This window comes from Littorina saxatilis, linkage group LG1 (assembly GCF_037325665.1).
Source record: "Littorina saxatilis isolate snail1 linkage group LG1, US_GU_Lsax_2.0, whole genome shotgun sequence".
Classification (NCBI taxonomy): domain Eukaryota; kingdom Metazoa; phylum Mollusca; class Gastropoda; order Littorinimorpha; family Littorinidae; genus Littorina; species Littorina saxatilis.
In genome coordinates, this window is record NC_090245.1 from 93,182,741 (window position 1) to 93,209,111 (window position 26,371).

The following is a 26,371-nucleotide window of genomic DNA, read 5'->3' on the forward strand; positions in this document are numbered from 1 at the left end:
TGCTGTGTACTGTTATACGTCGCAGATTGAAACCCAAGTACCTAAACATGTTCTCTGGCAAAGAATCTTGTTTATCTCTACCTACTAGATATGGAATGCAGTAAGGTTGGCTTTTAAACACTGCTGAGAATTCATTTCCACTGACTCATCTTCTGTTTGTATACATGTGTGACACACTTTTTTGACACTGTCAAACTACTTGTTTTGCGTTATCAAATTACGTTTTAGCCGGCTCATAAAGTCAGAGGTGTCTTCTTTACGTTTTAAAAGTTGAGAGAAGCGTTTGTCAAAAAAACAAAACACCTAGAATAGTTATAATGGATTTGTGTATCCTGATGTCTCACATACATTTGACTTTAAGGAATGCGTGGCTTTTTGTGTAATTGTGTTAGTCTAGATATTTAATGATTCTTGGTTGAAAAACATCAACAGTAAGAAGACTAGCAGCATTTTGCAAAGGTTGATTTTTTTTAAAATTGGGAATATGTGAGATAGAGGGGGTTAGAGGTGGAGGAAGGGTGTGGAAGATGTAGGACACAGGCATTTAGGACTGATGCGATACTTTGAGCAACCCCCCGCGGGTTAGGGGGAAGAATTTACCCGATGCTCCCCAGCATGTCGTAAGAGGCGACTAACGGATTCTGTTTCTCCTTTTACCTTTGTTAAGTTTTTCCTGTATAGAATATAGTCAATGTTTGTAAAGATTTTAGTCAAGCAGTATGTAAGAAATGTTAAGTGCTTTGTACTGGAAACTTGCATTCTCCCAGTAAGGTATATATTGTACTACCGGTTGCAAGCCCCTGGAGCAATTTTTTGATTAGTGCTTTTGTGAACAAGAAACAATTGACAAATGGCTCTATCCCATCTCCCCCCCTTTCCCCGTCGCGATATAACCTTCGTGGTTGAAAACGACGTTAAACACCAAATAAAGAAAGATACTTTGAGCATCAGAAGTTCTCTGAACCTGACTCATACAGAATTTGGAGAACGCGGCCTTTGAATCATATTATAAGCATCCCCGTGAAATTCAACACATTTGAACGCGTTTCAGGATCATGTGACTTTGCACAATATTCTTTTATATTTAACAATCTTATTGTACGTTTCTTTTGTTTGTTTGTTTGTGCATGTTTTATTTTGTTGGGTTGAAAACTTGCTGTTTGTTGTTGGTTCGAAGAGTAATAATGATAAATAAGTTTTAGCTCAAGTCTAAGTTCCAAATTAAAAGTTTCTAAAGAAGCATTATGTTATGCTGGTTTTTTTTATATCTGGGGGGGGGGGGGGGGTGATGGTTTCACGTAGCTTACCTGTAGCTTTAAGATCCATTAAAAAGGTCCTATTCTGTGTTTTTGGACAATTAATTCACGTCAATTGACATATATATGTACGTAAGTATCCTACTGTTGTCAACCCTCAAGAACCTATACATTTCAGGCCGCTTTTGTGAGCACCTTAACCTCAAACAAACGAGAGAGGGATGTTAAACAAAGGAGGGACAATGCCCCCGTTGTTAAGGAGAGTGATGTTTTGACGTAGGCTGTCGAAGTTCCTGCCTCCTCCACCGAAGAGTGTCAAAGGAAGGGAGAGCTCTGCGGAAACTGGGGGCGCCATTGACCGGGTTGACGTACACGTCACTGTGGTATGAAGAAGAGGTTAGGTCGTCTCCCCTTTCCGTCCATAGCTGGTGTCCTCACTGAATGTCCGCCATTAGAAACTGAATATGTCATCCTTTACTGTCAACGAAGAATTTGTTAGTCGTGGTTGTTATAATAATGACTGCCAGAGTAGTATTTTGTGGTAAGCTGTGCCGTTTGGGGGGAGTTTTTAGTGTCACTGCTTACTTTGCACTTATGTGTCACGGATACATATCTTACTGCAGCAGTGTAGGTATTAACATGGCATTGCACGTAAGTGTATGAGTACTCAACGTTTAACTTACAATAACTTGAGTGAATATTGGCCCCGGCCCATCCTATGGCCTAGCCTCTTGGCGTGAAATTAGTACTTCCATGAATGTGTTACAGCAAAGAACGTTGTTTTGATGTAAGCTTGAGAACTAATGCCAACTTATATCCAAGCGACTTGTAATCGGCGAACGAAGATGTTCAGAAGTGATACGCATGAATTCTTTCAAATTCCGACTTACGCCACACCAGATCAGGGCATCTTTCCTTGAGATATTATTTGGTGGTTGGGGATCCTTTGTTCGGTATCATCTTCTGGGAACACAGCTCTTTGTACATTATGTTCGTGTGTAAGTTCTTTGTGTGTCCAGTCATTTATATTTTGTGCACAGACATTTGAAATATCATTACAAAAGCAATATTCGTTAAATGTTCGAGCTTATTTTCAAAATTTCCATTACATTGTTTTGTCTTTTTCTGCTATTATTTTCACAAGGTGTTTGCTGTTATTATTAAAAAGGTTTCAACATTTATTACTGCCCTAACCGGACATTCCGACTTACGCCATGACGATTCATTGCCACATTCACTGCAACTGAATCTGAACGTTGTGAGGTAGTGTCCCTTTCTTCCGTCTTCTCTTTCTTTCTTCAGTATCCTAGCTCTCAGGACACAAGCCCTTCGTTGCCCAGCATGTGTTCACGTGTGTGTGTTCAGGGGCTATCTCGTCCAAGATAGAATTATTTGCCCTTGCTGCCACCGCCATTAGTCATCGTGATTTATCGCCCCTGATTGTGAGTTGCCCTTTGATGAATTCATTACAGATTGCACGACCTCACGGTGAGGCTGATAGGGAAGAAGTATTTTGCACTGGACATCTCGAGGCGATGTCAGATATCTTCTAACCGTGAGCAAATCAAACAGTCTTCAAAACGCAGTGTACACACAACTAAGACAAACCCTTTCGATTAAACCGCCAACGAAGAAATATAACGTATTGCGGATGATTGTAAAAAAAGTCATAGTCCCAAAATGATAATTATAGCTTGCGTAAAACGGGTTCAGTCGCGACAGGAGTATTTTCTCCAACATCAAAACCGATCTCAGATTTTTGTTGTTGAAAAATGCAATTGTGCAAAACCGACCCCCAAAAAAGTAATACCTTCTCTCTCTCTCTCTCTCTCTCTCTCTCTCTCTCTCTCTCTCTCTCTCTCTCTCTCTCTCTCTCTCTCTCTCTCTCTCTCTCTCTCTCTCTCTCTCTCTCTCTCTCTCTCTCTGTCTCTCTCTCTCTCTCTCTCTCTCTCTCTCTCTCTCTCTCTCTCTCTCTCTCTCTCTCTCTCTCTCTCTCTCTCTCTCTCTCTGTGTCTCTTTCTCTCTCTGTCTCTGTGTGTCTCTCTCTCTGTCTCTCTCTCTTTCTCTCTCTCTCTCTTTCTAATTCTCTCTCTCTTTTTCTCTCTCATTCTCTCTCCTCTCTCTCATCCTCTCTCCTCTCTCTCTCTTTCTGTCTCTCTCTCTGTGTCTCTGTCTCTCTCTCTGTCTGTGTCTCTGTCTCTGTCTCTGTCTCTGTCTCTGTCTCTGTCTCTGTCTCTCTCTTCCTCTCTCTCTCTTCTTTACCCTTTTATTGCACGTGGACGAAATTAATTCGAACTTTCGCAGCTGAGACATTCCTCAGACGTCAAGTCAAGTTGGAAGCGATTGGTCCTTAAGAAGACTTTCTTCGCCCCCTTACAACCAACCACAAGACCAGTCTTGTTATTTTGGTGTCATCAATATTTCACTGGAGGCCAACAGCCTACATCCTCTCTCACCTTGCCTTGTCCTTCTTAAAGATACCTTCCTTGCGATGTCAACCACATCAGATCTGGCCTTTTGTGTGTGAGTGAGTGTGTGTGTATGTGTGTGTGTGTGTGTGTGTGTGCGTGAGTGTGTGTGTGTGTGTTTGTGTGTGGGTGTGTGTGTGTGTGTGTGTGTGTGCGTGTGTGTGTGTGTGTGTGCGTGCGTGCGTGCGTGCGTGAGCGCTCGCGCGCGTGCGTGCGTGCGTGCGTGCGTGTATGTGTATTTTACGTGAGACAAGAGCATCTTTTCACTTGGAAACATACCATAATCCTACAGCCTGGCTGCTTTCTGTGCAAAGCGGCCATTTTCTGGTGCGGAATGCATTTCGTATAACGGATACTTGAGTCAGTGTGAACAATTAACGCACGGCACGCACGTACACATACGTACACACTCAGCCACACACTTACTCACACATACACACACACAAACACATGCACACACAAGCACATCACACCACCACTACTACCATCACCTACAACAACAACAACAACATCATTAACAAAAACTTCCCATTCCGTCTGCACATGAAGTAATCAGGCCTGATTTTGTATACTTATGTGTCAAAGTTGGAATTCGAAGATATACTCTTATCCCAAAGCCTTGGCTGCTCTGTGGTTGATTGCATTGTACGATTTCACCAAAGATCGTTTGCTGCTAGTATAGTATACTGAAAGGCATAAATTCTGCAAATAGTGCATTGAACGATTTTGCTCTCAAACGAAAATCAGATTGAACCTGTAATTTGTAGTTGACATCTTGAGTGTCGGAGCAAATGTTTCACGCTGTCAGCGTGCGCTTTGCAGTATTGCTGATCCAGCCACAGCTCACTGTGCTAATAAAGACAATGGGCTGAACGGGAGACAATAACGTAAAAAAGATAGTGTGTGGCCCTATAAAATGCAACTGGCTGTTTGGCTGTATCAGATATCGCAATCATGCCACGACTTGATGAAGGAGAGAGACAGCAAGCGATTGGGATGCTTAGAGCTGGCCAAAGCATTGAACGTGATGAACACTGAACGTTTTCCGAAATCATTGCGCTTGGACTCAGTCACTTTTTTTGAAAAATTGTCATTTCATGATGTTCTATTAAAAATCAATAAAGCGAAGGTTTTTAAACACTAAAATGGCCAATAAATAAAATATTCAAACATTGAAAACATTCACCACTGAGTTGATTTTTTGTGATTTTTTAAAGATCAGTTTGCGGAATTTATGCCTCTCGGTATAGAATATCTTAAGATCTTTGATTTCACCACGAGAAGGAAGGTTTCTTTAAACTGGCGGGGAGTGTGTGTAGTGGTGGTGGGGGGGGGGGGGGTGGAGACCCGAGGGGAGCTCTCTCTCCTCTTCTCAGCCTAAGGGTTCCTTGTATGCCAGGAATGTGTTGATGCTCTCAAGTCATCAGCGTTTATTGATTTTCTCATTAGCTGGGTGTCTGATCTGCGCATCAAGCACGGTGCAGGAAATACCGCCAGGTGATGATGCTGTCTTAGTCTGTAGTTGACATCTTCATCCTGTTTCGAATGTCTTCAGTGTGTGTGTGTGTGTGTGTGTGTGTGTGTGTGTGTGTGTGTGTGTGTGTGTGTGTGTGAGTGTGTCACGGTGTCAGTGTGTGTGTCACGGTGTGTGTGTGTGTGTGTGTGTGTGTGTGTGTCAGGGTGTGTGTGTACCCATGTTTCCACAGGTTTGGTTGCCTAAATCACCATAAGGCAACCATCCACACGTGGATGGCAACCTAAACTCTGGATGGCAACCTAATTGTGTGGATGGTCGCTTCATTTAACACCGTTAAATTGACTTTTTTGACGGAAAGAATGTCATAACAATGTTCAAAATGACATTCTTTCCGTCCACACGTGTGGATGGTTGCCTTATGGTTAAATTGACACCGTTAAATTGACTTTTTTGACGGAAAGAATGTCATAACAATGTTCAAAATGACATTCTTTCCGTCCTCTATAGGCGACGAAATAGGTCAAATTTTGTGCATTTTTTAGTGCAAAATTCTTCGATGCCGGAGCGAGTACTGCACCCAGTGCTGTTGTAGTGCAAGTGCACTAGAAAGGCACTACACCCAGTGCCGCCTCTTAGGTAACCATCCACACTTTAGGTGTGTGTGTGTGTGTGTCACGGTATGTGTGTGTGTGTGTGTCACGGTGTGTGTGTGTGTGTGTGTGTCACGGTCTGTGTGTGTGTGTGAGAGAGAGAGAGAAAGAGAGAGAAAGAGAGAGAGAGAGAGCCGGAGAGAGAGAGAGAGCCGGAGAGAGAGAGCCAGAGAGAGAGAGAGAGAGCCAGAGAGAGAGAGAGAGAGCCAGAGAGAGAGAGAGAGAGAGAGAGAGAGAGAGAGAGAGAGAGAGAGAGAGAGAGAGAGAGAGAGAGAGAGAAAGAAGGAGAGAGAGATCAAATCAAATCAAATCAAATTTTATTTTTTCGAGGGTTGTGGCGTAAGCAATACAACGAGCTTTTTTTCAACCAGCCCTCGCCCAGAGAGGGGACTAATCTAATCACATATTTACACGGATATTAACGTAGAAAACAAGTCGCGTAAGGCGAAAATACAATATTTAGTCAAGTAGCTGTCGAACTCACAGAATGAAACTGAACGCAATGCCATTTTTCAGCAAGACCGTATACTCATAGCATCGTCAGTCCACCGCTTAAGAAGGATAGCACGCTTTTCTGTACCTCTCTTTGTTTTAACTTTCTGAGCGTGTTTTTAATCCAAACATATCATATCTATATGTTTTTGGAATCAGGAACCGACAAGGAATAAGATGAAAGTGTTTTTAAATTGATTTGGACAATTTAATTTTGATAATAATTTTTATATATTTAATTTTCAGAGCTTGTTTTTAATCCGAATATAACATATTTATATGTTTTTGGAATCAGCAAATGATGGAGAATAAGATAAACGTAAATTTGGATCGTTTTATAAATTTTTATTTTTTTTTACAATTTTCAGATTTTTAATGACCAAAGTCATTAATTAATTTTTAAGCCACCAAGCTGAAATGCAATACCGAAGTCCGGGCTTTGTCGAAGATTACTTGACCAAAATTTCAAGCAATTTGGTTGAAAAATGAGGGCGTGATAGTGCCGCCTCAACTTTCACGAAAAGCCGGATATGACGTCATCAAAGACATTTATCAAAAAAATGAAAAAAACGTTCGGGGATTTCATACCCAGGAACTCTCATGTCAAATTTCATAAAGATCGGTCCAGTAGTTTAGTCTGAATCGCTCTACACACACACACACACACACACACACACACACACACACACAGACACACAGACACACAGACACACAGACACACGCACATACACCACGACCCTCGTTTCGATTCCCCCTCGATGTTAAAATATTTAGTCAAAACTTGACTAAATATAAAAAAAAGTTAGAGAAAAACAACAACATATGAATATTTACACATTACATATTATACACAAATATAAAGCGTCGTATATGTAACGTAGTGAAAACAATGCTGAATACAGAGAGAGAGAGAGAGAGAGAGAGAGAGAGAGAGAGAGAGAGAGAGAGAGAGAGAGAGAGAGAGAGAGAGAGAGAGAGAGAGAGAGAGAGAGAGAGAGAGAGAGGAGTATGCTTAAAAATAGAAAACAACAATAATGAATGTGTGTCAGAAGTAATGCCTAAGTTCTTTGTCTGGCCAGTCACAGAAAACTGAATCAGCTAGTCCGCTTTGGACTGGGTGGCCGAGTGGTAACGCACTGTCTTGCGCTCGGAAGCGAGAGGTTGCGAGTTCGACCCTGGGTCAGGGCGTTAGCAATTTTCTCTCCCCTTTCCTAACCTAGGTGGTGGGTTCAAGTGCTAGTCTTTCGGATGAGACGAAAAACCGAGGTCCCTTCGTGTACACTACATTGGGGTGTGCACGTTAAAGATCCCACGATTGACAAAAGGGTCTTTCCTGGCAAAATTGTATAGGCATAGATACAAATGTCCACCAAAATACCCGTGTGACTTTGTGAATAATTGGCCGTGAAAAGTAGGATATGCGCCGAAATGGCTGCGATCTGCTGGCCGATGTGAATGCGTGATGTATTGTGTAAATAAATTCCATCTCACACGGCATAAATAAATCCCTGCGCCTTGAATATGTGCGCGATATAAATTGCATAAAAATAAAAATAAAATAAAAAATAAAAAAATTCCTGCGCTTAGAACTGTACCCACGGAATACGCGCGATATAAGCCTCATATTGATTGATTGATTGATTGATACGACGCGACTTGTTTGAAGCATCATCATGATGAATCGGAAACAAATGCGGGCTTATATTACCTGAGGAAAACGCACCAGGTGAAAGAATGTCAATAGGCTGCCAAGAATAGCCGCGGTAATGGTCGCTTGGACGGGCAAACAGAATTGATTGTCGCTTAGTGCCAACATCATTTGGCATTAACCGGGATATGGCTGATTCGAAATCCAAATAAGGCATCAGAAAATAAAGCGCTGACAAAATAAGCCGTACGAGCACAGAGAGTTTATATATCAGTCGTAGCACTCACGTGTTCGGGTTAGTATATTCAATACTGGTGGCAATGGGTGGGGTCTTTCAAAATAATTTAATGAGATGCTCCGAGCCTAGCCTACACAGTTTTTTTGTGTGGTATTTAGAACCGGCTGGGGGTCGAGGGTAGAATTAAAAAAAAAGATTGGTTTGCAGAATAAATCAGAGAAGAAACCTCCGATCACCTCCAACCTTAAATTCTGTCACATTGCTGCTTACTCCGTGTTTTTTTCTTTCCGTTTTTTTTAAGTCTCCAAAGCATCACATGTCGTGGTGGCTTACCATCAATGTCATAATTTATGCGTTTAAATAATGAACATTTTGCTGTCCATTGATATTCTCTGTGTGAAAGAACGAGCATTCGAGACTGAAACGGGAAAGGGGGCAGAGAGAGGGATTTATGAGTCAGCGCGGTATAGTCCATTTGAGTACTATGCATTATCATAGTCGGCTGACTTTAATTATGGGTTCGGAGGTGAAGGGTCACGCTCGTGTTAGAAACACTCCTGATATCTCCAGACTGTGGGGAGAGAGAGAGAGAGAGAGAGAGAGAGAGAGAGAGAGAGAGAGAGAGAGAGAGACTGACATGTATTGACGAAGAGAGAGAGAGAGAGAGAGAGATGAGAGAGAGAGAGAGAGGAGACTGAGAAGACTGAGAAAGAGAGGGGAGACTGAGAGAGAGAGAGAGAGAGTCGGAGAGAGAGACACACAGACACAGAGACTGACACCAGCGGAGGGTGGAGAACTGGTGCGAAAGGGGGGATCAGGAGCCGGGAGGTGGATGGGGGGGGGGGGATTTGGGAGTCCTGCACGGTAGCAGTCCTTTGTTCCAAACGAACTGGTGGCGACTCAGTCCCGCTGGAAAAGCAGGCAAGCTACCATCTCAGTGTCGAAGGCAGGCCGACTGGTGCCAGCCTGAGTGCTGTTATCTCTTGAAACAGTGGCATTCCCGTGTGCGAGGTGTTTGTGTCAGTTCAGTGCAACATTCTTCCACATCTACAAGTCTCTGGAATCATTGCCTGATGTGTTTGTACTAAGCTCCGGGCACAGTCGGAAAGGAAGGTTTGCTATACTGAGCAGGTGTCAGTCACAACTCAATTTTGTTGCTGTTGATAACTGAACATTCATTGTTTTTTGTGTTACCCTGATCGTTATGAATGAACAGTCGTGAAAAGTATGGACAAAGTTTATGTTTAGTCTTAAGTGGACAGTTTTGCAGCATTAGTAGTACTGCCTGTTTGCATTACAGACTTTGGTCCGCCGGTCGTAACGAATAGCTTTCTGAACGGAAAGTCCGCAGGGAAAAGCTCTATGTAGTCTGAGCACTGAGGAGGCTCAATGGTCTGAGCAGGAAACCCAAGACTATCATCCTCCGCTATCGTATTCACCCGTGAGTCATCGATGAAGTGGGAGCATCTGTCCCCGACCCGTTCAGTCATTTCAAAATAATTGCAAATTCAAGTCGATGTACTAATTGTGCCACCTTATTTGAATTTGCTTGGAGAGTGAGTAAATGGAAAGATGATCATTGGTGAGTAAATGGACAGATCATTGGTAATATTTGTGTTCAGATTAAAGGATGCTTTAAAGTCAGTTTGAGTGTTGATGTGCTCGGTGGCACCCTAAAGGCTTTGTATACAAATCCTGCAGAATTTGAATTTTGACCAACGCACTTTAAAACAATTCCTTTTCACAGTCCAGGGACTTATTTGCAAGCCGGTGTGCATGTTTTGTCTTGGGAAGACTGAGAAGTAAGCCTGATCATGGTTCAAGCATTATTTGTCAGACAATGAGATTACTTGTTGAACTGACTTTCTTTGTAACCGGCTATGTGTTTTTATCGTGACTATGACTGATGCCAACTTACACGTTAACGCAGAACGCAGAAAAAGAAGAAGAAGAAGAAGAAGAAGTCAGAAACAACAAGCAAGCCGCTTACATTTCAGTGTTCGCTACGGGTTGCGGTGTCTCTGGCATTGGAAAAACAAGTCGTTTTGTGTGACACCACAGTTTATATAATTAGTCCCGCCGAAAGGCATTTCCCGTTTACTATTAGCAGTGTGCGATGCCAGAACTGAGTGTCCCAGTTTCCTTTTAGCCACAGCGGCTTGCGGCAGCAGCACAAACAAGTCTTTGTTTCCAGCCGGCTAGATAAACTTTTTGGCTGGCACGTGCAGACCGTTAGCTGAACTATTTCTGCGACCCCGTGAGTCTAATCAAGTACTGCGGGTGTGCTTGAAGTCTTTTCCTCGTGGTCTTGTTACACCCCCGGTATAGGGGTGTGTATAGGATTCGGTCGATGTGTTTGTTTGTTTGTTTGTTTGTGTGTTTGTGTTCGCATATAGATCTCAAGAATGAACGGACCGATCGTCACCAAACTTGGTGAACAGGTTCTATACATTCCTGAGACGGTCCTTACAAAAATTGGGACCAGTCAAACACACGGTTAGGGAGTTATTGGTGGATTAAGATTCTACAAGGACTTATAGAGGGACATATTAATGGTCACAGGGAAATAACCTTCTCAGTTGGTGGCAGTGAGAATGGTAAGGACGGGGGTGTTTTTCCTACCTCGGAGGAATTTCTTGTATATTTCTGGAATGCGAGAGCTTGCCCGAAAGACTCCTCGGAGGAACCGCTTCGGGCAGAGACATAGATAGAATGTATGTCTCTGCTTCGGGGTAGCCGTAGTTTATGGATTAACTAATTAAGGTAAGCTACCTGCTGTTTTCGCAGCACGGTCGTACATTATTTTCACGGCTAAATTTAAATCAGGACCTGAGTCATGTCAAGCACTGAGCAAGCACTAAATCTGATTTAATACTGACTTACTGTAATCGTCGTCGCCCCAGAATTATCTGAACAGCTGGGCGTGCTTCAGACTTGTAAGCACAAAAACTATAGAGATTTTACTTTGACCCGAATATGAAGGATAAATGAGACAGTTTATACGATAATGTCTTAACGATTGGTGAGTAAGTTCGCCATTCGTTCTTCATGTATCGAACAGTCACAGTTTGCCCCGCCACTTTATCAATTTACGCAAAACTATGTTTTTCCGTTGTTTTGGTCGTACTCATGCGAGAGATACGCTCGTTGGCGTTGTGTTAGTGGCATGCATTTATTGTTTGTAGTGTCACTATATGCCCATTACGCTATTTTTTTTAATTTTTATCCATGATAACGTGTGAACACTGACCTGGTGTTACACAGTGCAAATACGGCACAATTCACCAGCTACGGATATAGGCCAATAATGGGTTTTTTGCAGCAGATGTGTGTGCAGTTAAATTAAACCTTGCAATGGCCGCTAGCGTGATCAGTCCAAGTGATTCTTAATGCATGCCTTCACACTGTGTCATTGTACATTTATCACGGTAGGTGCCGTACTAATTTAACCCGTTGCAAAACATGTATTGTTCGCTTTAAGTGCATGGCATCTCGGGGTTGGCGTGACATTTTAAATTTGCATTTGAAGTTGAGTTGACGTGTGGAGTGCAACATTATTGTCCTTGAGCTGGGTGTTAACGCATTTGACCTGTGACACAAGCACGAAACAATTTGCTGCCGTGTGTGTGTGTGTGTGTGTGTGTGTGTGTGTGTGTGTGTGTGTGTGTGCTATGTGTGTGTGTGTGCGTACGTCTGTGCGTGCGTGCGTGTGTTTGTGTGTGTTTGTATGTGTGTGCGTGCGTGCGTGCGTGCGTGCGTGCGTGTGTGTGTGTGTAAGTGTATGTGTGTGTGTGTCTGTGAACCTGTGCCTGTGTCTGTGTGTCTAAAATGAGAAAACAAACCTCTCTTTAAGACAAGAGATTACTGTTATATAAACGGATCCGGTATCAGATCGTGAAATCATTCAATCTTGCATAATGCGGTTTGCATACCCCATAACAAGACGAGCCATTCCTGATACCAATGGTACACCTAAGCAGCGGAGGCCAACACGTCACAGCTGATTTAACTTGTTTACCTTCACGCTGAAGAGAATTTGTGTGAGGGCTTAGGATTTGACACTATGACCTTCTGTGCCCTAACACAATGGATCATTTTCACTTGTAGAACTTCTTGTCAATCTCACGTAGTCATCTCTTATTGTTGACTTCTGTGGTGTGTGAATGGTATACCTTTGACGAGGTTGTGGACGGTTCCTTTGTACTTATGAGTTTTTGACTTTTAACTGAAGGTTTTGTTGTGCGGTCTGGGTTGATTTCTTGAATATTGTCACAGAGAGAGAGAGAGAAGAGAGAGAGAGCGAGAGAGAGAGGGGGGAGAGAGAGAGAGAGAGAGAGAGAGAGAGAGAGCGAGAGCGAGAGAGCAAGAGAGAGAGGGGGGAGAGAGAGAGAGCGATAGAGAGAGGGGGAGGGAGGGAGGGAGGGAGTGTCGTTTTCACTTGTAAAACTTCTTGTCAATCTCATGTAGTCGTCTCTTGTTGTTGACTTCAGTGGTGTGTGTATAGTCATAGATGTGTCTATACATATCTCTGGTATAGTATACATTTGACGAGGCTGTAGATGGTTCCTTTGTACGTTTTTGACTTTTGACTGAAGGTTTTGTGGCACGGTCTGGGTTGAAATCTTGAACTTTGGTTACAGACAGACAGACAGACAGACAGACTGACAGACAGACAGACTGTCTGCAGACAGACAGACAGACAGACAGACTGTCTGCATACAGACAGACAGACAGACAGCCAGACAGACTGTCTGCATACAGACAGACAGACAGACAGACAGACAGACAGATAGACAGACAGACAGACAGCCAGACAGACTGTCTGCAGACAGACAGACAGAGAGAGTGTGTTCTCATGTGTGTGCATATGTGTAATATTGTCTATCTATGCGCCTCATGTTATACATAAAATATATATATAACTATTATTATGCCAACCAGTACATCAAATGCGTTCTTTTAAAATGCAGTTTGCAAAATGCACAACATCATCGATGAAATCATGTACAACACAATCACACTAAAAATGTCAGTGTTTCTGCATCCGGATTTTGTATTACTCGAATAAGATTCATTCTACGTTTTTCCTCCGACTGGTTGATTGATAAGTCGATTTGTTAGTTACTGGATTTATTGATTAATTGATTGGTAGTTTGATTCATTAAATGTATGATTGATTGCACATGTGACCGTATTTCTTCTTAAACGTGTGTGCAGGTGAAACGGCTACTACCCACCGGAGTGTGCGCCCAGTCTCAACGGATAGAAATAGGTGACCGCTTTCTGGAGTGTAACGGTCAGAGCCTGCAGAACTTGACCCAAGCCCAGTGCCTGGACGTCCTTAAGGCCGCCGCACCCAAAGTGACCTTGACCTTGCTCCGCGAGATCGAGATCGAGAACGAGAACGGTGACACTGTCGGAGTAGATTCTGCACGTACAGCGAAAGGTAAAGCTGAAGAAGACGCGGCAGAGAAACTTTCGTCGCGTGTGCCGCGGGAGACTGAAATAGCTGATGATTTTGGAGTGCAGAAAGGCAGCGATAGAAGCGGGCAAAGAGTAAATAATGGTGCTGACGTTGATGGGGATGAACACACCACTTCGTCAAAGTCAACGCAGGATGGGGCAGTGACAAAACAGTTCACATCCCGAAACAACAGCCGTTACCGCCCACCTTCAGACAAACCTGGGGACACCAGTTCAGACACCATGTCCGATCCCGATTTAGATCCTCCTACCTCGTTTGGAGCAGAGGAGGAGGGGAGAGACGCACGCGTTGAACCGTCACAAAAACAACAGCAACACAACGGGAATCCCGACTCAGCGAGCAAAACAACGCCACTCGACCAAGACTTGTTGGGCGGAGATGGTAGCGGTGATGGCTGGAGTCAGTCAAGCATGACGCAGGCTTCAAACGCCACCGCCCCTTACACGCTCATTGACTTGCCGTCAGGACTGAGTGACTCGAGAAGTGACGGATTGCTGACGGAGGACATATTACTCGATGTGAGCGATACTGAGATGGGGGAGGTTGGGGGGCAGCAACCTCTCACCCCCACCTCCTCGGGGCAAGCTAACGGCGGAGGCGGATTAGACTTGCTTTGTGGAGACGATGCACAGTTCGGAGAATCAGACGTTAACATTCCTCCACCCATGGCGTTTTCGGACACTGAAGCCGGCCGGTGCCAGCCCGCAGCAGGCTCTGGCCCCGTGACAAACATCGACGATCTTCTGGGTATGGACTTTACTGCCACTGCTGCATCCCCTGCTGCTACAGACTCCAGGATAGACAGAGCATCCAGTGGTAGCTCTAGCGGGTCCGACAACTTCGATTTCTTGTTGGACGTCAACGAGGCCAAAGAAGAAGTGATGCTAGCGGATATCGCAGAAGAAGAACCTCCCAGACGTCCCTCGGGCCCTCCCCCTCCCGTTCCCTCCGGCCCTCCTCCCCCTGTGCCAACAGACAGTGCCACTGCAGAGGATGAGGGGGAGAATGAAACAGACACTGCCCCTTCGTTTAAAACCTCGGTGTTCTTACCCTCTGAAAACCCCTTGGACAATGTGACTCAGATTTCCCTGAACAACGATGCGACTACAGCAAACAGCAACAACAATACTGTCCACGTCACGGACATCACGGTGACGTCTTTCAACTCCAACGTGTCAGCGATCAACGTCATGAGACCCAAGCCTGCACCGCGAGGAGGAGGAGGGGACTCGAACGGAGACAACAAGGCTTCACCGCGAGGATCAACCGTTGTCACAGTGGACAACAGCTCAGCACCGACCAACACTACGCAGATTCACTTCGACAACAGTACCAACATGACCGTGGTCAAAGCGACCCCTCCTCTAAACGCCTTCTTGCCGACTTCGATGGGCATCACGAAAACAGTGAAACCTAAGCCACCGAAACAAGAAGGAGAAGAAGAAGAGGAGGAGGAAGAGGAAGTGATCCAGCCGATGACAGTCCACCGCGATCACCAAGGCAACAAGCTGGCAGCACCATCCCCACCAGAGACGCTGGGCAGGCAGAGCTTCGCACCGAAGAAGTTCGACGAGGAAGCCAGAAGAGACCTGCAGAAGATTCTCGGGGATATGGAGAAGACCGCCCGTCCACTGCCAGTCCGGAAGACAAAGTACGAAGACGACGACGCCCCTTCAGTGACTGAAGATGAAATCGTCCCGGTCAAGCTGACTCGTAAGGAGGCTGAGATGGCCGAGGACGTCCTGTCAAAGTGGATCTCCGGCGGCTCCAAATCAGACGACTCCAAGCCTTCTTCCAGCCCGTTCTCCTTCGCCAAAAAATCCGGCTTTCAGAAGATGGCTGGGACGGTGATAGATGTGCAGTCTGGCAAAGTTGACCTTCCGACCAACAGCGCGTTTTTCACCACCATAGGAGTCACCAGGGCTGCTAAACCCAAGATGAACGGAGTCGAAGGAGAAGAAGCAGAAGAAGAAGCGGAAGAGGAGATCACGCCCATGTCAGTTGTCAAAGACCACCTGGGCAACAAGTATTACGCCCCTTCGCCCCCAGAGAGCCTCGGCAAGAAGACGGGCGTGAGGAAACTAGACTCGGCAGCCAGAGAAGACATCGCGGCCTTGTTGTCAGGAATGTCGACAAGCAGCAGCAAACCCGTGAAAACTTCGTTCGAGGACAAAGACTCTGGTGTTGCTGAAGACGAAATTGTGGCCACCGTTCTGACCAAAGAGGAGTCTCGTATTGCCCTGGACGCTATGCAGAAGTGGATGAGCGAAGATAAAGACCAACCCCAAGCCAAACCGTCGCCTTTTCAACGCCTTGTGGGTACTGTTATCGACGTTGCTGCCAAGACAGACGACAACGTCGATGCCAACGAAACCGCTGAGAAAAAAGAGAGCAAGGAAGAAGTTTCCAAAGACAATAATCAGAGTGACAGCTTAGTGTCTAAACCGGTTGAAGAGGTAGTCCACCGGTCTGAAACTAATGATGTATCCTCCACACCGCCATCAGAACCAGAACCTGTCACAGCTCCTGAAGTAACCGAAAAGCCCCCACCGGCAACCACCAGCCCCAAACCTCCCCCTCCCCAAGTAAACGCCAAACCAACCATGGCGAATAGAAGGAACCTTTTTGAACAAAACAACGACGACATAGAGGTCACGAAACCCGAACCAAAGTCACACTCCACTCGCATAGATGTTGGCCCCAAACCTACAGTCACCACATTGAAAAGGACGGAACTAAAACCGATTCCGGTTCCGGTTCCGATTCAGAGAGCGGGTTTGCGAGGCCCGGTAAAACTGGGTACGCTTTCGCAGGTGTCTTCTCTGTCCACGAAACCTTTGGCCAAAATCGGAACGCTGTCGGTGGCGCATCGAAGTGGGAGCATGCCGTCTTTGATAGGATCCAAACTGTCCAGAGTGGAATACGGAAAGACTCGTACCGACGATTCGCCCTTCCTGGTAGAAGTGCTGAAGGGCATCGTCGGGCTCGGCATCAAGGTAAAGGTCAACGGTCAAGGTCACGTGGAGGTCACGGACGTTCAGAAGAACAGCCCTGTGGATAAAAACGGCAACGTCAAGTGAGTATATATTCGGACTAGTATTTTTGCTGTTTCTGCCCCTGCCTGTCTGTCCGTCTGTCCTCCCGCCTATCTATATATCTGTCCGTCTGTCTGTCTGTCTGTCTGTCTGTCTGTCTGTCTGTGTCTCTCTGCCTCTCTGTCTCTGTCTCTGTCTCTCTCTGTCTCTCTGTCTCTGTCTCTGTCTCTCTCTCTCTCTCTCTCTCTCTCTCTCTCTCTCTCTCTCTCTCTTCTCTTCTCAGATCGTAGTGTCTTTCTTCGTTTTATTTTTGTGTGACTGTGTGTGTTCTTTGAAAAACAATTCTGCCCAATGTCCGCACTTTCAGTCCATCTTTGGAGAGCATTCACACGCCCCACTTTGAGGCATGTAATTCATTGTGTAAGCTTCAATATTTTTGCGATTGCATATATATATATAAAAAATATATATGGAAATACAGTACAGCGAAGAAGATGACTCTTCTAGGCGGTAACTTCGCCACACGATCGAAACTCGCGTACGTCAGTTCACCTTGTTTAATGAGATCAATAATTACTGTGTGGCATTTGGTCAATGAAGCCAACACTGATTTTCCCATCTGTCGTGTAAGTGTTTTGATACTAACAGCTGATTCCTACAACATTACATAGAAAATTAATTTGTAAAATTCTTATGACGACGAGACAATGATAGCAATAAGCTGTGCCATGTCTAGTAACGCGATCTAGCCTACACATCGGCATCGACTCTGCTTTCATGACGATTAGTAATAGACAATAATGTGTGGCTTCACAGGGTATATGAAATGAACACTGGCTTCTACATCTGTCGTGCACGTATTTTTTTTATATAGCAGAAATCAGCTAATTTAGACAACGAATGAAACACTGGTAGCCTATTGAGACAATGATAGCAAAGTACAATAGTTTCAAACGTGTAACTGGCCAGATCGAGTATTTTCAGCAACATGATCATATTCTGTGGTGTGATGGCAAAAATTAACACTCTAAAGATGGTCAATAGGAACAATAGAACAAGTAGACATATAGAAAAAGAACACACGAACCTAAACACACATGTATCAAACAGGCGGAAAGGCCGGGAATTGACGGTGTGCCACCCGCCAAGTTTCCAATTCAAGGGAAAGAACCGTTCGTCATCCCAAACACGTGTTCACCATAAGACTGACGAGGTCGCACTCATCGGCCAATACCACGGCATATTTTGCCTGTGAGATTCGATGAATGCTTGCGTTATTGTTTTTATTCATGGCGAGAGTACACTCTTCAGTAAAGAAAAGCTAGACTGAAAGACCATTAATTTTCAGAAACATTATTTTTCCGCTTCATGAATTACTAGGTGTGATGTCCCAAGTAAAACAACTTGGAAATACAACTTTTCTCACAGTTGCGATCGATAAAAAGGATATCATTAGTTTTGAAAATAATGATTGTTGTTGCTGGCTATTTTGAAGGGTCAGTTGGTAAATGTGAAATTGCTATCACTTGACACAGAGAAAGGTAACTCTCCCCGTGCAGCACAGGTCGCAAGCGCTGTTCCTTTGAAGGCAACATCGGTTGTTTCCCTTGAAATGATTTCAAAGCGGGTTTTGGGAGTTTCTGTGTGCCTCCTGTTAAAATATAACAGGATTGAAAACTTGTGTTTAAAATACAATGGAAATACAAGCAATCTATCAAACAAAGAAAAAACAAATATCAACAACCAGTACGAGCCGCCTCACTTACGACACGTATCAAGTCATGTTTTTGATGCATGTTGCTCCTCTCCTCTCTGTCTCTGTTTACGTCTCTCTGTCTATGTTTCTCTGTCTCCCCCTGTCTCACTCTTGCTCTTTTTCTGTGTCTCTATTTCTCTGTCTATGTGTCTGTATGTATGTCTGGCTGTCTCTCTCTCTCTCTCTCTCTCTCTCTCTCTCTCTCTCTCTCTCTCTCTCTCTCTCTCTCCCTCTCCCCCTCCCCCTCTCTCCCTCCCCCTCTCTCTTTCTTTCTCTCTCTGCGCTTGTGCGTCAATTAAAGCTCTTAAACTAGAACGACATGTATAACAAAAATATTTAAAAAAAGCGAACAATCTGCTTCTGATCCCAAACACATGTGTATTGTCCTAAGAGATTGCTTCTTCGCCATTACACAAGAAGAATTACAACACTTATTATCATTGCAGAACTGTCTCGACACAAAAGTCAGTCACACTATTGAAACCGACTTCTGCTTCATTTTTTTTCCTCGTAACTCTAAATGACTTTTTCATTGTTTTCGACTCTTAAAACTACCTCTACGGTTGACCAGTCAAAAAGACTATGCTTTCACCTGAAGTTCTACTAAGCAGGGACCTCCGGCTATGTTTTCAAGACTATTAGCAGCTACAACAGTGGGTCAAAAACGACGACTTCTGCTTGATTAGGTATATCCCTTCTGTACTTCTGCCAGAGCATTTTGTAACGCTATATAATCTGCTCTGGACACACCATTGTGTAGGCCCTACAAACCTGCCGAGATCGGTTTAAAGGAAAAAGAAGAAAGCTTTAGTGAATGTATCTTTGAGTTCGAGTACAATCCCGCGTAAGAGGCGAAAGGTTTGCTGAAAGTTGGATGTAATCGACGGTATATAATACAAACGCACAGCCGCTTTCCAAAAGCTGTGACGAAGGTTGTCGAATTCGGTGCACCACTGGCGTATTCAGGCTATGACGGCTTACTAGCGCCAAAACCTGAGGCAACCAATATTACGTGAAAATTAGTAATTAACAGCGATAATGTTAACTGATAGTGTTAATTACTAATGTTCAGTTTTGTTCTCGGCTTACCAGCGCCAAAACCATAATTAAACACGAACACCTGATAATTACACATTAACACTTGATAATTATATGATCACTTGATAAATACTATTTTCACATGAAAATTAATAATGTTTAGTTCTGGCTCACTTCTACACGGAATACTTGAGCCAAAACTGAAAGTAAATCGTTATCTTGGGAAGAAAATGAGTAATTGTGACCACATAATTGTATTTTCGCGTGAACATTAGTAATTTTCACCCCATAAATGAAATGTTCACGTAAACATTTCAATTATGTGGTTTTGGCGCTAGTAAGCCGTCATAGTGTTCAGAGACTGACATGGTGCGTGGTGATGAAGTTTCTCGTCAAATAGGGTGTCACACGCGCTTGTTTAGACAATGAAAGGCCCACTGACACTGGTAGTTGATAGGGTTTGATAGCCGACATCGCTCCTCAAAATTATGGCTGTAGGTTGATTTAAGCTGAAACTGCGGTTAAGTTTGCTTCTTTATTTAAAAAAAAATGAGTTACCGTCTTTGGTAAGTGTTAGTTGGTTTAGAGTTCTATAATTCACAATTCAGTTGTGTTAAATGCGATCTTTATATATTGACAGCATCTCATAAAAGTACCGTGCCGACTTTGAATGTACCTATCACTGAGAAACGTAGTCATCCATGTGCAACTTTTGATTATGATTTCATCCACTGGTAGTGTGAAAAAAAACATTCTCCTGACAAACGCGATTTTCTTTTCATATCACTCATTCTCACATTAAAACTTCGCGCCTATCGCAAGCTGTAGGGTTGTATCTACACTTATACATCGACAAACCTACATCTTTTGGGAGCGCAGTTTGCCCTCCCAAGGAAATGAAAAGGGGGAACTGGGTGGGGCAGCTTGTTGTGAGACGGCGGGATGCAGTGTGCGTGTGAAAATGAAACATGACGTTTGCTGTCTTGGTGTACATTCAGTGCAATGTGGTCTACATATGTATGGCTATACCCTCGTATGATTGGCCTCCTCGTATGGTTGGTAGACTTTGGCGTGTGTTTTGTGAGAGCTGAAGTTGTCTCAGTAAAATGTGTTCATGAATAAAGGCCGTGGGGCGGGGGGCGTGTGGGGAGGGGGGGGGGTGAGGGGGCGGGGGGGGGGGGGGGGTATGTCTGTACTGCGGGACAGAAAAAGGTAGAATTGTTCGGGGAAGGAGAAACTAAAAACAGTTCAGACCCAGTGGGATAAAACTATACATCAAACTCCATAAGAAAAGACACATTTGTGTACGGTACGCAGTTCCTTGACTCATACTGTGCCCTCACACCCAGCCCCACCACTGTGCCCTCACACCCAGCTCCACCACTGTGCCCTCACACCCAGCCCCACCACTGTGCCCTCACACCCAGCCCCCACCACTGTGCCCTCACACCCAGCCCCACCACTGTGCCCTCACACCCAGCCCCACCACTGTGCTCTCACACCCAGCCCCACCACTGTGCCCTCACACCCAGCCCCACCACTGTGCCCTCACACCCAGCCCCACCACTGTGCCCTCACACCCAGCCCCACCACTGTGCCCTCACACCCAGCCCCACCACTGTGCCCTCACACCCAGTCCCACCACTGTGCCCTCACACCCAGCCCCACCACTGTGCCCTCACACCCAGCTCCACCACTGTGCCCTCACACCCAGCCCCACCACTGTGCTCTCACACCCAGCCTCACCACTGTGCCCTCACACCCAGCCCCCACCACTGTGCCCTCACACCCAGCCTCACCACTGTGCCCTCACACCCAGCCTCACCACTGTGCCCTCACACCCAGCCCCACCACTGTGCCCTCACACCCAGCCCCACCACTGTGCACTCACACCCAGCCCCACCACTGTGCCCTCACACCCAGCCCCACCACTGTGCCCTCACACCCAGCCCCACCACTGTGCCCTCACACCCAGCCCCACCACTGTGCCCTCACACCCAGCCCCCACCACTGTGCCCTCACACCCAGCCCCACCACTGTGCCCTCACACCCAGCCCCACCACTGTGCCCTCACACCCAGCCCCACCACTGTGCCCTCACACCCAGCCCCACCACTGTGCCCTCACACCCAGCCCCACCACTGTGCCCTCACACCCAGCCCCCACCACTGTGCCCTCACACCCAGCCCCACCACTGTGCCCTCACACCCAGCCCCACCACTGTGCCCTCACACCCAGCCCCCACCACTGTGCCCTCACACCCAGCCCCACCACTGTGCCCTCACACCCAGCCCCACCACTGTGCCCTCACACCCAGCCCCACCACTGTGCCCTCACACCCAGCCCCACCACTGTGCACTCACACCCAGCCCCCACCACTGTGCCCTCACACCCAGCCCCACCACTGTGCCCTCACACCCAGCCCCACCACTGTGCACTCACACCCAGCCCCACCACTGTGCTCTCACACCCAGCCCCACCACTGTGCCCTCACACCCTGCCCCATCCATATCTAGGAAATTCCTTCAAGGCAGAACTATTGTGGCGGACACTCTTGGACTATTAACCATAACAGCGTTGGTCAGTCAGTGTTGGTCAGCTAAGAGTTCAGCCACGCGTGACCACTTGTGGTGTAAGCACCAGTAGTCAATCGATTGTTCCGATAGGTCAGGCCGCGGGCCACGCATGGTAAGAAAGTCGCTCAGGTGTGACAAACACGCGAAACAACTCGTCCGAGACGGCAGCAGAAGCACCTGCCCAACTTGTCGAAGAGTGTGAAGGTTTAATAGGGCCTTTTACACCAAGGCTATTCTAGGCGACCTTGACCTTGGCCCGCTGTGCCTCGGGCAAAGTCAGCCACTTTTGCGCGTTGTTTGAATGGTGGAGCTGTACGATGGTGCACAAACATTGCTGTTATGGCGTGTGTGGAAGTGATTTAAGAGACCGTGAGAGATCACACATGGCCGGTGTTGGATGGGTACCGTTTTCCAAACCCTCTAGAAATTTAGAAAAGTGCCGAAAATGGATTAAACTATGTGGAAGAACGATCGACAGGTTCAACATCGAAAAAGTCAACAAAGACACCTACATTTGCACAAAACACTTCGTGGGGGGCACTTGAAAATGACATGCTGCTTTTCTTCATAAGTATAAATGGAACAAAAAAGATTGTACCATGCTTTGACTTTATGTGCTGAGAGAGGAAGAAATGGTTTTAATGTAGCTTTTTCATATCCCCATAAACCAAAGTGTGATACTGCAGCTAGTTAGCAAAACAATTTCACTGAAAAACTAGACAGCAAGTGACACATAGTCTACAAACCAATGAACACGAAGGCATTTAAGAAACAGGATCATTCTTTTAATCTTGTCTAAAATTTTGAACATGAATCTCACTGCAAAAACACAATCTGACAGAAGTGGCAGAAAAACAAAACTACTTCAGCATACAAATGGCCCAAAGAATATGGTCTGAAATCAGACAAAAAGCATGACAGCTCGGTGCTTGCAGTTGCATACAACAAGAACACAAAAATGAAAACAAATGGTCAAACTGAAGTATGTGTCGTTCAAAGGAAAAATGGTTTGCCTCAAGGAAAAAGACTGAGAGACATCACATAACTGTACAAGATCACAAGAACTATTGGTTGTAATCATGAGTACAACTAGACTGAAATGATAAATAATGTGCATCACAGTACTATTCAAGCACTAAAAAGTGCCTTCCACTAGCTTGTCACCAAATAAACAAAGTAGGTTGTAACAAAATTGCAGATTAATAAACAAAATAGTTCAATCAATAGTATGTCACACCTGACATTAAACTAGTAATTTCCATCACTATCCTTTTCAGGCATTAAAAATAGTTCAAAGCAGCTAGCCCCACATAGAAGTAAGAGGCTCATTCACAAGCTAGTTACAAGCTTTTCATTCTTTTGTTTTTCTCAAAAGAAAATTCATAGTATCACAACAGTATTCACAGCAGGCAGTTTTAAATCACGCAAGGGCATTCTCCAGGTGTGTTCACGAAATACATTGTAATTTTAAACAGAGACAATTTTCAGTTCACGCGTGAAGATGATTTTACTGACCAAGTTTCTCCCCATATATTTCATAACCCTGCAGGTGAAAATGGGAATACCAGCACAGAATGATTGTCAGTGAAAAATTAATACCAACACTTCAAACTACATCACTCATCATAAAACAGAAACTGTGACTCCAGAGTGGATTTAAATGAAAATCAAAAAGTGGAAAAACTCATACTCTGATAATAGTTGTCCAAGTGTTTCAAACTACATCACTCATCATAAAACAGAAGCTATGACTTGGATTTAAATGAAAATCAAAACGCGGAAAAACTCATACTCTGATAATTGTTGTCCAAGTGTTTCAAACTACATCACTCATCATAAAACAGAAGCTGTGACTTGGATTTAAATGAAAATCAAAACGCGGAAAAACTCATACTCTGATAATTGTTGTCCAAGTGTTTCAAACTACATCACTCATCATAAAACAGAAGCTGTGACTTGGATTTAAATGAAAATCATAACGCGGAAAAACTCATACTCTAATAATTGTTGTCTAAGTGTTTGTGTGGTTAAAAAAACAAATGTACCTGATCATGAATGAAATCAGAGCAACCCATATGATCATTAACCATTCACTGCCACTGGTCCATAGGTATACTCTTTTCAAAAAGGAGATGGGTATGGAAGAGGCAGTGCTACTGTTAGTAATTCAAAGTGCCATACTTCCCATCCTAGTGCTGTGAAATGGGAATATATTCAATATTTCATGGAAGCTAACTAATATTTGCATGTATGCATGCAAACATACTGTCTGTACTAATACAGTAAAAGCATTATTGAGGGTGAACAGCCTGCTTAACTTGGTTTCAGTGAGGAGTAACCATACTAACAATAACAAAATTAACATGCCTATGTTGTGAAATGTAAGAGTACTTGCCCCCCCCCCCCCCCCCTGGCAAAATCCCAGCAGAATGTCCCCATCTTCGCTGACGATTATGCACAGTTTATATGAGGAAGTGTGCAGGTAGGTTGTCTGCCTCTGTGTACCTCCGCGGTGTAGACGAAAAACTTTTTCACTTCTGCACATGTATCTCAAGTTGAGCACAAAGTCATGGCCATAAAAAAGGCGTTATATCTTCAAAGGATTTGTAAGCTTTTGCCTTCTTCTGGTCGAAATCGTTCTTTTTCTCAATCAGATACTGAGATAGTTCAGGATGTCAACAACACCGATCCTGGGTGCGTTTGATAGGTCACTTTTTTCTTCGGATGTAAAAGGATAGCGTGGTGGAAATCCGATCTGTCGAAGTTTTTCGGAAAGTTTTTCTTGCACGTCCTGTCTTGTAAAATCCGGATCGATCTAACTAATCGGTAGTTCCAACTGCTGTGCAGTTTTCACAAGTTGCAGCAGACCATCTCGTCTGTATCCAGTAACAGTATCGACAGCGAGTTTGCCCGTACCCAAGGGGAGTAACTCGAAATTACTCAGCGCGCGGTCAGCTGTAAAAGGCCCTATTAAAGGATGCTTGTGATTATAATTGATGTCCTAAATCATCACTAGGAAGATCCGTGATTCTGATCTTTGCAGGCAGTCAGTAACTGCAAACTGCAAAGAAATCACAGCGCGCAAACTGACCGATTTATATAATTATATACATCTCTAAGGTTATAGTCCCAAAACAGACAAAAAAAGATTCACATTGACTGATTTGAAAGAAATCTTCCATTGTATGTGTCCTCCCGTGCTTTTTTTTTGGGGGGGGGGGGGGGGGTTGTTTTGGTGGGGGAGGGGTCGTAGGCAGAGTTTGCGCACACGTGGGAGAGAATAATTTGAGTCGTGCAAACACACGCCGTGGATGGTGGCACGCCTAGTTTTGTCCACCGCAGGAACAACACCCAATTCGTTCCCCCGCACGCGGAAGCAAAATTGTTATCTCGCAAAGGAATTGCCCTGTGAAGGTACGTTGTGGCAAATCACATTATTAAGTATAGATATTCTAAAGCAGAATTGCCTAGGCTATATGTATAATATGTAATTTATGTCTTGTTGTGTACTCGTGAACAGTGGCGTTCGATTTTCTGCCGAAGTCCGTGAAAATTATACAGAGAGGTCTCAATTTCGTACAAATTAACCTAGAACTACCATTTAAAGCACTATTTTAATACTCACAGTTTAATCTTCGATACCTTGCAGCCTTGTATGCGCGTTTTTGGGCACCAGCATCGTGGATAAGCTGCTCTAATCTAGCGTTATTTTGTGGTACTCGATTCTCAGTGGGTAAAGTCCCCCGCAGACACCAGATAAGGTCCCCCGCATTTTTGACCAAGCTGCGGGGGATCTTACCCCGTCAAATTTTACTGTTGATCTTTGAACCGATCGTGAGTCTAAACTAAGGTAAGCTTAAACTTAAAAATGAAGAGCAGTATCCACAAGTAGTTTGACTTTGACCAGCAAAAAGATTTAAGCCCTTCTGTTGACCGTGCTTTGTGTTATTTCATCATTTTTAACGTGGGAGACAGTATTTCTGACTTGTCTTGATGACATTTCTTCTCTTATGTAGTACACGAGAGTGTAAATGGTAAGACAACTAGCTGATCCAATGCAAAATAAAGTACCGAACAGTATGATATAAACTTCAATACAAGAAAGTCTGGTTATCTACTATTTTAAGGCATTAATTTGGAGACACCTACCATGTTGTTCGTCTTGCGGGGAAACGAATTGGGTGTTGTTCCTGCGGTGGAAAAAACTAGGCGTGCCACCATCCACGGCGTGCAAACATATGAATACGTACCCG

The 26,371-nt window shown here is 44.7% G+C and overlaps 1 protein-coding gene across 1 annotated transcript in view; it reads left to right on the forward strand.

The window, feature by feature from the left end:
* Positions 1 to 26,371, forward strand: part of LOC138954002 (mucin-2-like) — a 119,828-nt gene that overhangs the window by 63,184 nt on the left and 30,273 nt on the right. Inside the window, exon 3 of the mRNA XM_070326022.1 lies at positions 13,447 to 16,790. Coding sequence (XP_070182123.1) covers positions 13,447 to 16,790 — 3,344 coding nt within the window. The remainder of the gene's footprint in view (positions 1 to 13,446; positions 16,791 to 26,371) is intronic.